Below are 13,579 nucleotides of genomic sequence, written 5' to 3' on the forward strand. Positions count from 1 at the left end.
ACACTCTCTTTTGATTGGAACTGACTTCAGGTCAGTAAGAGTGGTATGAGAGTCAAGACACTCTCTTTTTATTGAGACTGACTTCGGGTCAGTAGAGAATGGTATGATACATTCTCGATCACTTCTTCTTCTTCATAGTTCAACAAAGTACAACAGTGCAGTGCATCGATGGCAGAGATAGCACAGATTGGCAAACGGATTAGAAGGTGGATTTCTCCCTAGTTGAGAGGGAGTACAAAAATTGGCAACTAGAGAAAAACTCCATATGGGTCATCTTTTTATGACAACTGATATTTTTCTTAGATTCCTCTCCCCGAGAGGTATAGGATTGATCTAGAGATCATCCAATTCTAACATTTACAAATGAAGTTATGAATTTATTTTGATTATGGACAAATTGTCAAGGTCGGCCAGCAAACTTATGTAGGCTCAGAAGCCCAACAGTCACGTTTATCCATCCTCAACATTTGCTATAAATACATGATGGCTCATCCTCATTTGGACACACTCATCTTCACACATCTCACTCTCTCCTCATTTGATTGGGTACGCATTTCTAAGCAGCATCTTTCTCCACACGTGCGAAGCAAAGGAAGGACAATTTTATGTTTTAGCATTGACTAGGTTTGACCGAATTTTCAGAGGGTGTTTTTGGGTTGCATTGACCAAGCATTGACTATGTTGCTGCGATTTTGGGTGGAGGAATTCTGTCCCAACAGGCTGCATTTTTGGGCACAAAAATCAAGGCAAAGCATTGAATGTTTGACCAACATTGATTGTGGTTAGGGCTGACCGCAGGTTGATTGTTTGACCAGACTTTGACTGGGTTGAATTCAGATTGTTTTAAGGGTTGTTTCTATTAGTTTTTGGTCGCATCGAAAGTGCTCGAGCCTTGAAAATTGGTGCAAATGCTAAGGCACATGAGTTCTAAAAAACCCATAAACTGTTTGGTGAAATTCCACTCGGATTGTATTTTATTAAAATATTTAATATTTTTAATGGAGTAGAGAAATTAAAATATTAATGGGTATTAGTCAAAATATGGGTGAGAATGATCTAGAAGGCAGATCAAGTCATGTTTTAATCTCAGCTATTGAAGACTCAACAGGAAAAGTATAAAATGGAGGCTTGGGGCTCCTTTGGAAACACACAAAGAGATTGAGGAAATCGATTTTCTGAGGTGAGAAGTTCTCAAGAGTAAAATCAATTGGGGAGATCTTGCAACTGAGGGGCAGAGAGAATCCGAGAGAAGGACTTTCCAGAAAATACAGAACAGAGAGGCGGAGAGAGATTGCAGAGAGAAATGTAGTAGCCGGGAGAGATAACGCAGAGAGCAGAGAAGGTGACGTAGGGTTGACGCACAGCCAGCTAGAAATAGCCAAGGTTAACCAGTCTTGTGGCAGATCAGTGGAATTATGACGAGTGAAGTGAGATAAAACTCACTCAAATTTTCAGCCGGTATTTTCTCTATAAAGGATTGCTAGATGAGCATCCTAGATTGTATTCAGATATTTACTGCCAATAATAAGAATCCTCAAATCTGCTGCACCGGTTTTCCCACATTGGGTTTTTCCGAGGACGATTGTCCAAAAACAAGTGTGTCAATGTGATTGTTCATATGTTGATGTTTCTCTTGCTGTTTAATTTTCAGTGCTAGTTTGTGAAATCTTCAACTGAATTTATTTTGGTATTTACTAAAGTATTGGTAAATAACTTATCATAAATAAGTAGGAGAAATAAATCAATTATTGCAGCAAATTTTCACAGTTTCATCTTGCTGTTTGGAGGCCAAAGTTGACTGAAGTTGACCAAATCTTTGAGGGTCAAATCTGCCTTGTTAACCAATGTTGACTTTTCTGGTTAGGGCTCTTTTGTTGCTGTTATAAATTATCAGATTTGTAAATTTTACTATCTCTCTCTGCTGAACTATTGAAGACTATAAGAAGAATTGATCAAGAGTTTCCCCACATTAGGGTTTGTCCCTGGCTGGTGCCACATCTTGTGGCCTCTTGTCTTGGCTTGTCTTCTATTGTTTATGTTTTTGTTCTATCTGCATTTTACTATCATGTTGATGTAATTGCTAAACTGGATATTGATATTGGGCTAATAAAGAAATTGCAGTAAAATTACTCTTAAGCATAGAACATACCATTGTTGTCTAAAATTAACAATATACTTCGAGGACAAGCTTGGATTGATTGAGCACGTCTCTCACAGCAAGAGGGAGTGATAAAATCATAGCATCTAGGATAGTCATTCTCCCTGGGTCAGGTTGACCAGGATCAGGGAAAATGATCTAGAGTGATAGCATCAGGGATAGGCATTCTTTGTGTGTCAAGTATGACTGGAATTAGGGTGAATGATCCAGCAGAGGACAGTCGTTCTTCCTGAGTCAAGCATTCGGAATTAGGAAGAATGGTCCTAGAGGCCCATAATCACTCAATTGAGTGGGTGTCTTTCAACATCAGGCTCAGTATACTCTCCAGATAGGCTAAGTGAGCTCATTTAGCATCAGACCTGTAATTACTCAAGTAGAATGTAGCCTTTGGATTTGGGACTAGATTACTGAAATGAATTGAGTGTGTCCCTATGGTTTCACCACAAGTCAAAGAGATTCATCAAGATGATGGTGAACCAGGACTAGTCAATACACCATGGGTCAGAGGCGCCGACCAGAATCATGGTGACTAGTTGATTCTATTGATTTACCATGTGTCACAGTTGTTGAACAGATTATGGTAATTGGATGTTGTTGATTTACAATGTGTCACAGTTGTTGACCAGATTATGGTAATTGGTTGATGTTATTGATTTACCATGTGTCACAGTCGTTGACCACATAATGGTAATTGGATGGTGTTGATATTAATGATTTGTTATAACCTTTTATTAGAGAAATTTGTCAACATAAGAACATCTAGATAGTCATTATGAATACCTCCCTAGCTAAGAGGGAGTGTTGAATTTTGTAGCTATGGCCGGTCTTCATAATTAATATTTTAGCCCTTGAAATATATAATGAAAATGCAGGACATGTTCTTAATGTCATTTTATTGATTATCCCTTGAAATAAATAATATACGACATGTTCTTCATGTCGGCCTCAAAAGAGGGAAATTTGAATTTTCAAATTATATTGACTATGCCTCCAAAATGTAAAGTCGACCCTCCAAGAAGTCAAGTCGGCTTGCCCTATGGTCACACCCATTCGGCCTCCTACAATAGTATAAATAAAGGCTTCAACCTCCTCCAAAAGAATAATTCGTTCATCATTCGTACTAAAGTAATTCGGATCATATGAGGAAAAGAGAACAGACGAATCTGAGGAGAGAGTGGATGAATCTAAGAAAGGGCAAAGGACAAATCTATGGTAGAGTCTTTGAGATTATCTGGGCAACAGATCTGATTTTTTCCTGAGAAAAGAAGAAGGCTGAATTTGTTAAGCAGCAAGTTGTCTTGTATAATGGGCAGTTTGACCAGGTGTGGCCAAGGCTATGCTACTAGTCAATTTGACTTTATGACTTTATGTTGTTGAAATTCCTAAGTCTAACCCGTTAGAAATTCTTCCTGCACTATCTGGTTTATTTCACCTACTTGTTTAATTACTTAACAAGTTATTTAACCATATAAATACTGAAATAAACACAAATGCAACCTCAACCATCCACAAATCATCAACAGAAATAAATAGACAAACACACAAGGGACACCGTTATTTTTGGACAATTGTCCTCGGAAAACCCCAACATGGGAAAACCAGTGCAGCAGTTCTGAGGAATTTATTATTAAGCAGCTTTTCTTGAGTACAATTGGGTGCCAAACTGGCTCACCCGACAGAGAAATCAATCTAGCAGTAATACCTCTCTACGGAAGCAGATATTCGGCAAGTCTGCTCCACAAAAATTCTCCAACGCCTCTCTAAGGCTCTGCGTCAACCTGGAACCCTCTGCGTCAGCCTTCTGCTGCTCTATGTTGGCTCTCTGGCCCTCTGTGTCACCCATGCAGGGCCTGCTAGCCTCTGCACAGTCACTTTGGCCCTCTGCGTGGCTCTTGTTGGCTCTGCTTAGCCTTCTCTACCTCTGCATTGGTCCTTCGGCACTATCTCTGCCTCTCCGCTATGCACTCATTACCCCTCGCTGCAAGTCAAATCACTTGTTCGATTTCTCTCAGCAAACCCCGCTCCAGAAAATCGAACTAACTAATCAACTTGGTGTATCTCCAACTGACCCTCAAGCCTCCTCTTATACTTTTCCTGTTGAGTCTTCAATGGCCTAGATGAAATCTCTAATCAACGGCTAATATTAGATTTGGCTTGATCCATATCATTTAGAACCTTCTCACCCAGTTTTATATTAATACCCATTAATATTTTTATTTTCCTAAGTTTAGACTTAAGAACCCATTAAAAATATTAATTATTTTAATATCTCTCTAACCGAGTGGAATTTCCCCAAACCATTTTTGGATCTTGGAGATCTCATGTGCTTTAGCCTCTCCCCCAATTTTCATGGCTAGAGCACATCCGATGCTACCCCAAATCAACATATGTATCTCTATTGAACTCAATGATTTCTCTAAGAAAAGGTTGTTAGGTTTCTCCCCCATGTGGGTTTTCCCAGGGTAAAATCCTTTGTGTTTCTTGTTTGTCTGTCTCTTTATGATTCTATTGTTGAAGATCTTTTGTGTAATCGCTTAATGATAAATGTGGATACAAGTAAACTTAAATGATTATCATTAGAAACAATTATCAGTTAAGAAGACTACAAAAATTCAACACTTGCGATGGGTTGACTCGAGAAGTTATGGGAGTGCACGAAAAAATAGCCTCCTTCTGTTAGATCTCCTTGCAGCTTTCCTTAATTTAGAGAGGATAAAGCCTGAAGAAAGAGCTAATCTTAGATTGGTTTTAATTTTTGCAATCATATATTTGCATGTTATGCAAGCACACACTGAATTAACTAATCTCAAGTGAAAACCTATTCTTAATCTAAAATCAACCAAGTACACTCCATTAAATTCTATCATGCAGCATTTTTGTACTTGATTATTATATCATTGCCTAATTACTTTGCAAGCTTATTAAATTTGGGGCAATTGTCATTTCAATTTCGAGTACATTTCAATTCAAGCACTTTATTTTCCAAGTACATTACTTTCCATTATTTATATTTCAAGTACTTCATTTCAAACATCTACCTTTTGAGCACTCTCTTAGCACTAGTCTTATTGGTCATATATTTTGCTTATCAAGAACTTCATTCATCTGCTTCTCATTGTCATTTTGATTGTTCATGAATGATTATGATGCCCATGGTTATTTACATCCACTGTTTACGAATGGTTATAACGCTTATGAAATGACTGACATGCTTTGAAGTACCTGTTGTAATTCAATTTTGTTGATAATGGATTGTATCTTGTGTAATTTCTTTGAACTCCTAGAACTTGATCTAGTTTAGCTTAACTTAATCAAGCTTTCATTTATTTTGTCTCATAGGGTCCAGCCGCCGTGGCTTTGCTAGGAGTTAGCCTAGACGGAGGAGTTGAGAATTGAGTGATGACTACTCAACTCGAGACTTAACCTCAAGGCCACACCAAGTGGAGTTAAAGATTTTCTCCATGTTAGCCCAGATGTGGATTTAGGCAGCAACACTTGGCACTATGTCCATCAAAAATAGTAGAGCTCCATCGTGCAAGTGACACAAATATATTTGCCAAAGCTCTCTCAATTTGTCAGATTCATGCACTAAAGCATAATGTTTCACTAGATCCGGAAGCAAACTATAAAAGACACCTTCTTGCAAACCCTTGGCAAACACTCGATGTTGAAGTTTCTAAGTCTAACAGTTAGAAACCCTCCATGTACTTTTTGATTTATTCCTTCCTACTTGTTCTGATTATTTAACAAATTATTTACCATGTAAATACTGAAAATAAACACAAGAACATGCTCAACACATTACAGATCATCAATTGAAGGAAACAGAAACAAGCACACAAATGACACCATTATTTTTGGACTAATGTCCTCGGAAAAACCCAATGTGAGAAAACCAGTGCAACTATCTGAGGGTTTTATTTATTAAGTAGTTTCAGAATACAATCTGGGTGCCAAATCCGGCTCACCCAATAGAGAAAAATCTTGGCGGTAGTACCTCTCCTTCGGAGGCAGATTCTCCAACTGAAACCACGGATAAACACTCCAGCAACTCTTCAGCTCCAATCTGCCCCACGAAAAACCCCAGCGTCAGCCTCTAGGGACTGTGTCAGCCTCTTCTGCCCTCTGCATCAGCTTTCCCGGTAGTTCCGACAGTTCCCGTCAGTTTCGGTTGTTCCCGGCAATTCCGACTTTTGCCCTCTGCGTCATCTTTCCCGGCAGTTTCGATAGTTCCGGCTATTCCCGACAGTTCCAACTTCTACCCTCTGCGTCAGCAGTTCCCGACAGTTCCGGTTGTTCCTGGCAGTTCAGGCTTCTGCCCTCTGCATCAGCCTTCCCGGCAATCCCAGTTGTTCCCGGTAGTTCCAGTTGTTCCGGCACTTCCGACTTCTACCCTCTGCGTAAGCTTTCCCAGCAGTTCCCAGCAGTTCCGGCTGTTTCCGGTTGTTCCCAGCTATTCCAACATTTCCTGGCAGTTCCGGCTTCTACCCTCTGCGTCAGCTTTCCCGGCTGCTGCGCTGATCCTCCCGGCACTATCTCTGCCTCTCTGCTTTTGTATTCACTGCCCCTCAGCTGCAACTCCAGATCACTCTCTCAACCTTCTCAGCAAACCCTGCCCCAGAAAGTCGAAATCTTGATCTCTTGGTATGTTCTCCAAGTGACCCTCAAGCCTCCTCTTATACGTTTCTCGTTGACAAATCAATGGTCGAGATTAAGTCCCTAATCAACGGCTAAGATTAGATTTGGCTTGATCCATGACTTTGGACCATTCTAACACAGTTTTATATTAATTCACATTAATATTTTAATTTCTCTAAGTTTAGACTTAGGGACTCCATTAAAAATATTAATTATTTTAATATCTCCCAAACTCTTTAGAATCTGCCCAAACCCTTCTGAGTATTGGAGATCTCATGTGCCTTAGCCTCTCCACCAAATTTCGTGGCTAGAGCACATCCGATGCTACCCCAAATCAACACTCGCCCATGCTTTTGGTTGTGATCTATTATGATGTCTTCCTTATCATCAAACATAGTGACACACTTAAGTTCCATCATCGCTAAAGCTAAAATAGCATTCATAGTTAACCCAGGGAATATACAAAACATCACTCAAATCAAGAACATTGCCTAATGGTATGTAAACAAAAACATTCATAAATTGATAGCTGAATAAGCGGCATCATCACCTCAACTTCACTTGTATGTCAGTCTGTTGCTCTTGAAGATTGTTGAATGTCATGTGTCTAGATCCTCTAGTATCCACACACCACCCTATGCCATAGATGGCATTGGCGGAAAGATCTCACAGTAACATGGAGAATATGATCTCAAGTTTGGATACTAACTCATCGACTCCAGAAGTTTCTACTCTCCCTACAAACTATCTCTGCAGCATGTTATTTCCCTCTTCTTCATAGGACACTAAGATACATAATGGCCCCATCTTATGGTACTTGAAACATTTCATGAGTCAAAGCTTTCTTCCAGTGCTTTGATGAACATGAATGTTCCTTGTGACCCTTCTTGGAACCTCCCTTCTTTCCTCCTTTCCTCACCTTATCAGTGAGGGCTTATTTCAAGATCTCATTATCTTTGGTTGTAGTTGCTGCTTTCCGTGTCTCCTCTTGGATGAAAGCATCCCAAAGCTGCTCAAAGGTGGACATCTGCTAAATGGTATTTCTTAGAAACATATAAATCTATTGGAACTAGACACTGTCTTAACAGTGTGGAACTTCACAAAAGGAACCAATTTTTCAAAAATGGAAAGGATCTCCAGAAATTTTATAAGATAGAAAAGAGATCATTACACAGCCAGCAATTGGTTGGAACACTATGTATGCACCTCTATCAGTGACAAATAAATTTACAATTCACAGATCATTTTGGACATCAAGAATGCAATAATGTTCAACAGAAAACTAGGGTACATCGTATATACCTTTGATGCTTCATTCCCAGCAAGAAGATCTATCAGTGTTTGAACAACATCTAAACTCAATTGTTCTCCAAGTCCATCTACAAAGTTCCCATTTAACAATGTAACAATGTGCAGGAAGCATTCCCCGTCACGAAATAGAGCCTGATAATACTGGGTCCAATGAAATTATATTTATAAGCATAATATCAATTTATAAACAGGGACAGATAAGTTATTCCACCAAGAAAAATTGCAGTAAAAAATGTATTTATAACTTTTTAAACTGACAACATTGAGTCTGACAATATCAAGACAACATGATTTAGGGCCAGAACAAAGACAGCAAAAAAACTGAAAATACCCATTACAAACTCACAGTCAGATCCGTTCGTAGTACATCTCGCACACCCGCCAGCAAGTCTGAAGTGATGGTTTTTGCAACTTGCCAATCTGATTCTTTTGTACGTGGAAACGTTTCAAAGTACTCAAAATACTTGAAACATAATCCTAACTTTGCGTCTTGATCATTTTCAGATAATGGACGTAACTGTGTGCCATTAATTAAACCAGTCAAGTGTCTGTTCAACAGGTTTATATATCAAGTAACCATAAGCGAATGAATACTATTAAAAAAAAAGTATAAAATGCATAATACCTTTATTAAGTCAAGGATATGTTTCAATGCAAATTTTCTTGAATGGTCTTCCCATAACAAGTTGAACAAATTATCCACAGTTGTAGAGTTATACAATGCCAAAACTTTTGCATCCTCTGATACAGAAAAATATTCTGCAAACAAGGCAAAAACAGATTCCATGCATCGACTCCAAATGTCATCATTACACACCTCACTGAATCTTTCAACCTCTTCCATGCTCTCCATCAGATTCTTATTGTTAGAAGACACGGGTAAATTGACTATTTCTGCAAAGCCCTGCATTTGTCTATATATTACTTCTGAAAATCGTGTTGTTGCATCCAAATGCTTGAAAGAAGCAACAGTTGGATCAATTGCAAGTTGTAGGATACGATGAAGGCTCTTAACCAGCATGGTTGCAATTTGAGGAAGACGAGCGCAGCGCTCAAAAGCATCCATTAAGGCTGAACACTCAGGCTACAGGACGAAACACACATTAAAATCCCAGTGATAAAACATCAGTGCAACCTTGGAGCATGGCATGTAAAGAAACAAAACAAAACAAAATGGTAGAACTGCCACTTTCTAAATCTATAATCACACAAGAATAGCAATTCATTATATTGATCATTCATAGCAGCACCTCATTTCAAGAAAAACAAAAAAAAAAGGAAAAAAACTCTTTTACCCAAAAACTTATAGCCTCTGTTACAACAAAATCTAGCACCCACAAACTGTAAAATCCCAAGTACCAAGGTGATATGTTTGTGCAACCCATAAAGGCTACCCACTGCAAACACAAGGGAGGTATCCATAAGTAGGATTGCAAAGACTATAGAGTGTAGGTCTAGGTGATACTTGAAGAGTAAGCCTTAACAAAACAAATGGTATAGGAGGATAAATGACTGGTATGAGAAAAAAAGGTGATAGAAAACCCCAAGACCAGTGTCTAGCCAATCTTGGTTAAAATGGATCCAAGAGGGTGAATGCATTAACATGTTAAGGAAAACAAGGGCTGCCATGCCTGCCACAAAGCGGCCTTAGCTTGCTGAAAACTATTGCAAAATTCACCTTGAAGATCTAGAAGTGCTACTGTAAAGCAATGTTATGAATGTTATGTTATATTAATTCAAGCAAGCTTCAAATAACAACAATGAACACAATGCAAATTAAATCCTCACATTGCATTATCCAAATGGTAGATACTCCATCACAGGACCTTCAAAATAAGCTACAAGGGCTCCTTCAACAATAAACATGTGAAAGAATTGCAAACAGAGTAGAGTCAATAACTCCAATCTTCCATTAACTCTTCAAGAATATTATGTACAATCTAGCCCAATGGGGAGAGCTCCTCAATCCCCAAATTCTCAACACTTACATATAGAGAGAAGGTTCTTCTTTATCCACGGAGTTTCTTCTATCTCACTATAAGATATATTATTTGCTAACCAAATCCATGACAAGTGAAAGAAACAATAGAATAATGGTGTAGTTAGATCCCTCCGAAATCAACGGTTCACCATATCAAATGGTTTCTGGACACTACCAGTAAGTTTTAAACCTTTAACTTAAGCTATGCAAACACAAATTCTTTAATATAGAAAAGTAAACAATGGCAATCACACAAAATACTCAAATATTTACCATGGAAACCATTAACCGGGGAAACTAACAAATGCTTAGAGCCAAACCATTAATATTTTCATCGTCAACCAACTTCATCAATTACAATACAATATGTAGGATACCACAGCATCCATAACCCCTAACACATTAACCCAGATTAGATTATATTGATTTTTCAAGTGCAATAGATACAAGCAGTAACTTCTGAAACTAATAATTACTTCTAATGATATGTATGTATTCCTTAGCACTTCCAGTTAATCATTAAGCAATTATACTTCAGAAATTCAACCATAAAAAGCAATAGGACAGTACGGATCACACAAAGACAACACAAGATTTACCCTGGGAAAACCCACTTGGGGAAAAAACCAACAACCTTTTCCTTAGAGAAATTAATCAATTCAACAAGAGATACAACTGATCTTCTTCAGTCAAAACAAAGTCAAACAGACCAACAATAGAACCTTAGTCAATGTAACGAACAAGGTTCATATACTCAGAGGAATGATCTGTTACCAATGTAACGAACAATGTTCGTATATAGCAAAGTTCGTATACTGCAATAATCTTCAGAATACTTCGAAGACAAACACAACCATTGTAGGACAAGTATTCATATATTAGAATATTTGGATACAAGTGAGATGATTTTGTTACAAATGCGGGTTTGCTTTATATACCTAGGGAGGTAACCTTCATGAATAGTCATGTCCTTAGGGACATGTCTCTTGATTAACTAATTACTATTTTATTAACTATTCCTTATTATTATTTATAGATATATATTTTATTCATAACATTGCTTTCCCCTTCAAAAAGCTTTTTCCTCAAAGCTTATTGTTGACAAGGTGTGCATCTGTTTCTTTTTCTTTTAATCTTTTTGCATCTTCGGAACTCTTCGAATTCTTGGAGTTGTCACCTTCGTTGATAGAAGATAATAGGATCCTCTAAGAGATAAACAGAATTGTTGCATTGAGAAGGGATTTGACCATCCTATTTCAATCTTTTGTGGAATATTGCAGTTACTAGAAACTTGAGATGGATTTTTATCACAAGATTGATTTATGGTGACATCGACGTTCTTGGGAACATAAGTCACTTGTTTCTGGTTGAGATATCTGCTTTTATAATTTGGATGGCGATAAGGAGTTTTTGTGATGTGATCTCTCAATCTGTTTGTGGTAATTTCGTTGTTTATTGAAGAAATGTGATTTCTTTTAGGTACAAAAGTCGCTTGATTAATTGTGAAATCTTCACTTGAAATTTCCAATGCTTGAACTACAACTTCTGAGTACATCTTCACTTCAACTGGTTTATCCTCTTTTTGAATTGTGATATTGACTGGATCGGTGTTTGTTCCCATATCTTCAACTTGGACTGTTACAATTGGAGATTTCGATACTTCTTCATAAGTTGTTCTAACTTGTCTTTAGTGACTTCTTGTCACTTTTAAGCTTCTTTATTTGCATAAGAAGGTTCTGATTATGATTCCTTAGACATGAAAGTTCTTTTTCTAAATTGTTGACTTTAGCCTTAATATCCTTCTCTTTATCTTTTAAACTTTTGATTTGTTCTAATAATTTTTATCAAGGTCCTTTAAGCGGAAATTTTCCTCTTCTTTTTCTGATAGACTTTCGTTGAACTTCTTCTCAAAACTTTCCTTTTATTGTTCTAACTTGTGCTTCTTAGTTTTACACTTTTTGACTTGTGCAAGTATTTTTTGGATATGATCTTTTAAACGAGAAATTTCTTCATTTTATTGGATATGACCTCCTCAACATCTTTCAACTTTTCCGATATTGTGTTTTGATTCTTTTGAGGCATCAATTTCGTAACATCTTTAAAGTCTTCTGATGAAGGCATTATTGATTCTGACTTCATTGTCATGTCTCAAAATGTGATCGTCTTCCCCTTATGAGTAAACATCAAAAAAAATCTCTATGTTTAACATGAATGTACCCAATTCTTTAAACCAAGGTCGATCAAGAATTAAGTCAACCTCTCTATGATATATAGTTACAAAACAAAATTGAGATATGTACTCATAATGATCTACTATCACTTGTAAATCATTAATTTCATATTTCATTTGGACATCACATGATCTTCTCTCTCCTCTCTTGATTGGTTCGTACAACTTGGAGGCTCTCTTCTTCGCACGTATGGAAGGAAGGCAAATTTCTGGACTGGTTTTGGAGGCCAAAAATTTCAAGGATTACGGCATGTGTTGACCAGCGTTGACTTGGAGTATTTGACCAGCGGTGACCTCTGTTTTGGGGGCAAAATTTTAATTTCTGCAGGCCGCATTCTTTGGCACAGATTTCGAGGTGATTGGGGACTGTTTGGCCGAGTTGATTGTTGCGTTGACTTTCTAGTTTGACCGCATAATTATAGCAAACCAGGGTTGACCGAGCAGGCTTTGGGTTGACTTTGACTCCCTTGGCAGGCTACATTCTTCTGTTGTTGACTGAGCTGGTTGGAGGACATTGTGGGGCATCTTTGACCACCGTTGACTTTCTGGTTAGGGCTGCATTGACTACTGATTTGGCAAAATTGTTTTGGGCATATATTTATGATATTTGTACTCTCTCTCTCTGTTGAACTATTGAAGAATAATGAGAAGATTTGATCAAAGGGTTTCCCCACATTGGGGTTTGTCCCTGGCATCCGCCACATCTTGTGTCCTCTTGTTTTGGCTTGTCTTCTGCATTTGTTTTTATGTTCTATTTGCATTTACTATCAATTTGTATAAGTTAATGTGATTCCTACTGAAGATAATTGGTAATTGTCATTGGGTTGATAAGGAACATTTAAGTAAATTGTGCTAAGGCATAGAACATACCATTGCTATCTAAAATTAACAGTTGATCTATTATGAGTATAATATACATATCAGAGATTTGAAGTTGCACAGAAAATCGGAATTTTGGATGGAAGTTTTCGACCTTGTAAGGTCTTTTTAGACCCTCTCTCCTTCATCGGGATGTGTGGTCTTCCTTAGGTTGCTTGTCTAGCCATTCAGTCCCTCAAACACATGGTTTTCATGCCCTCTCTCCCCTTGAGTAAGCCTGTGGTCTGGTCATAGCGATTAGGGCATGATAGAGTGCCTAGAAATTTGATTGTCTTGCCTTAACAAATTTGGTCTAGGGTGCTTTCTCTTCTTAAGATGAGATAGAACCAAGTTGATCTTCTTTTCTGCCCTCTTCTTAAAACCCTAGCTTTGATAGCATGTT

General features: G+C 37.9%; 1 protein-coding gene across 1 annotated transcript in view; it reads right to left on the reverse strand.

Moving 5' to 3' along the window:
* LOC149140946 (BEACH domain-containing protein B-like) overlaps positions 1 to 13,579 on the reverse strand; it is a 398,071-nt gene that overhangs the window by 238,381 nt on the left and 146,111 nt on the right. Inside the window, 3 exon segments of the mRNA XM_089446434.1 lie at positions 8,099 to 8,248; positions 8,454 to 8,624; positions 8,733 to 9,191. Coding sequence (XP_089302560.1) covers positions 8,099 to 8,248; positions 8,454 to 8,624; positions 8,733 to 9,191 — 780 coding nt within the window.

The sequence above is a fragment of the Pinus tabuliformis genome, chromosome X (genome assembly GCF_031772625.1).
Source record: "Pinus tabuliformis cultivar Carrire ecotype Pingquan chromosome X, CPIR1, whole genome shotgun sequence".
NCBI classification, from domain to species: Eukaryota; Viridiplantae; Streptophyta; class Pinopsida; order Pinales; family Pinaceae; genus Pinus; species Pinus tabuliformis.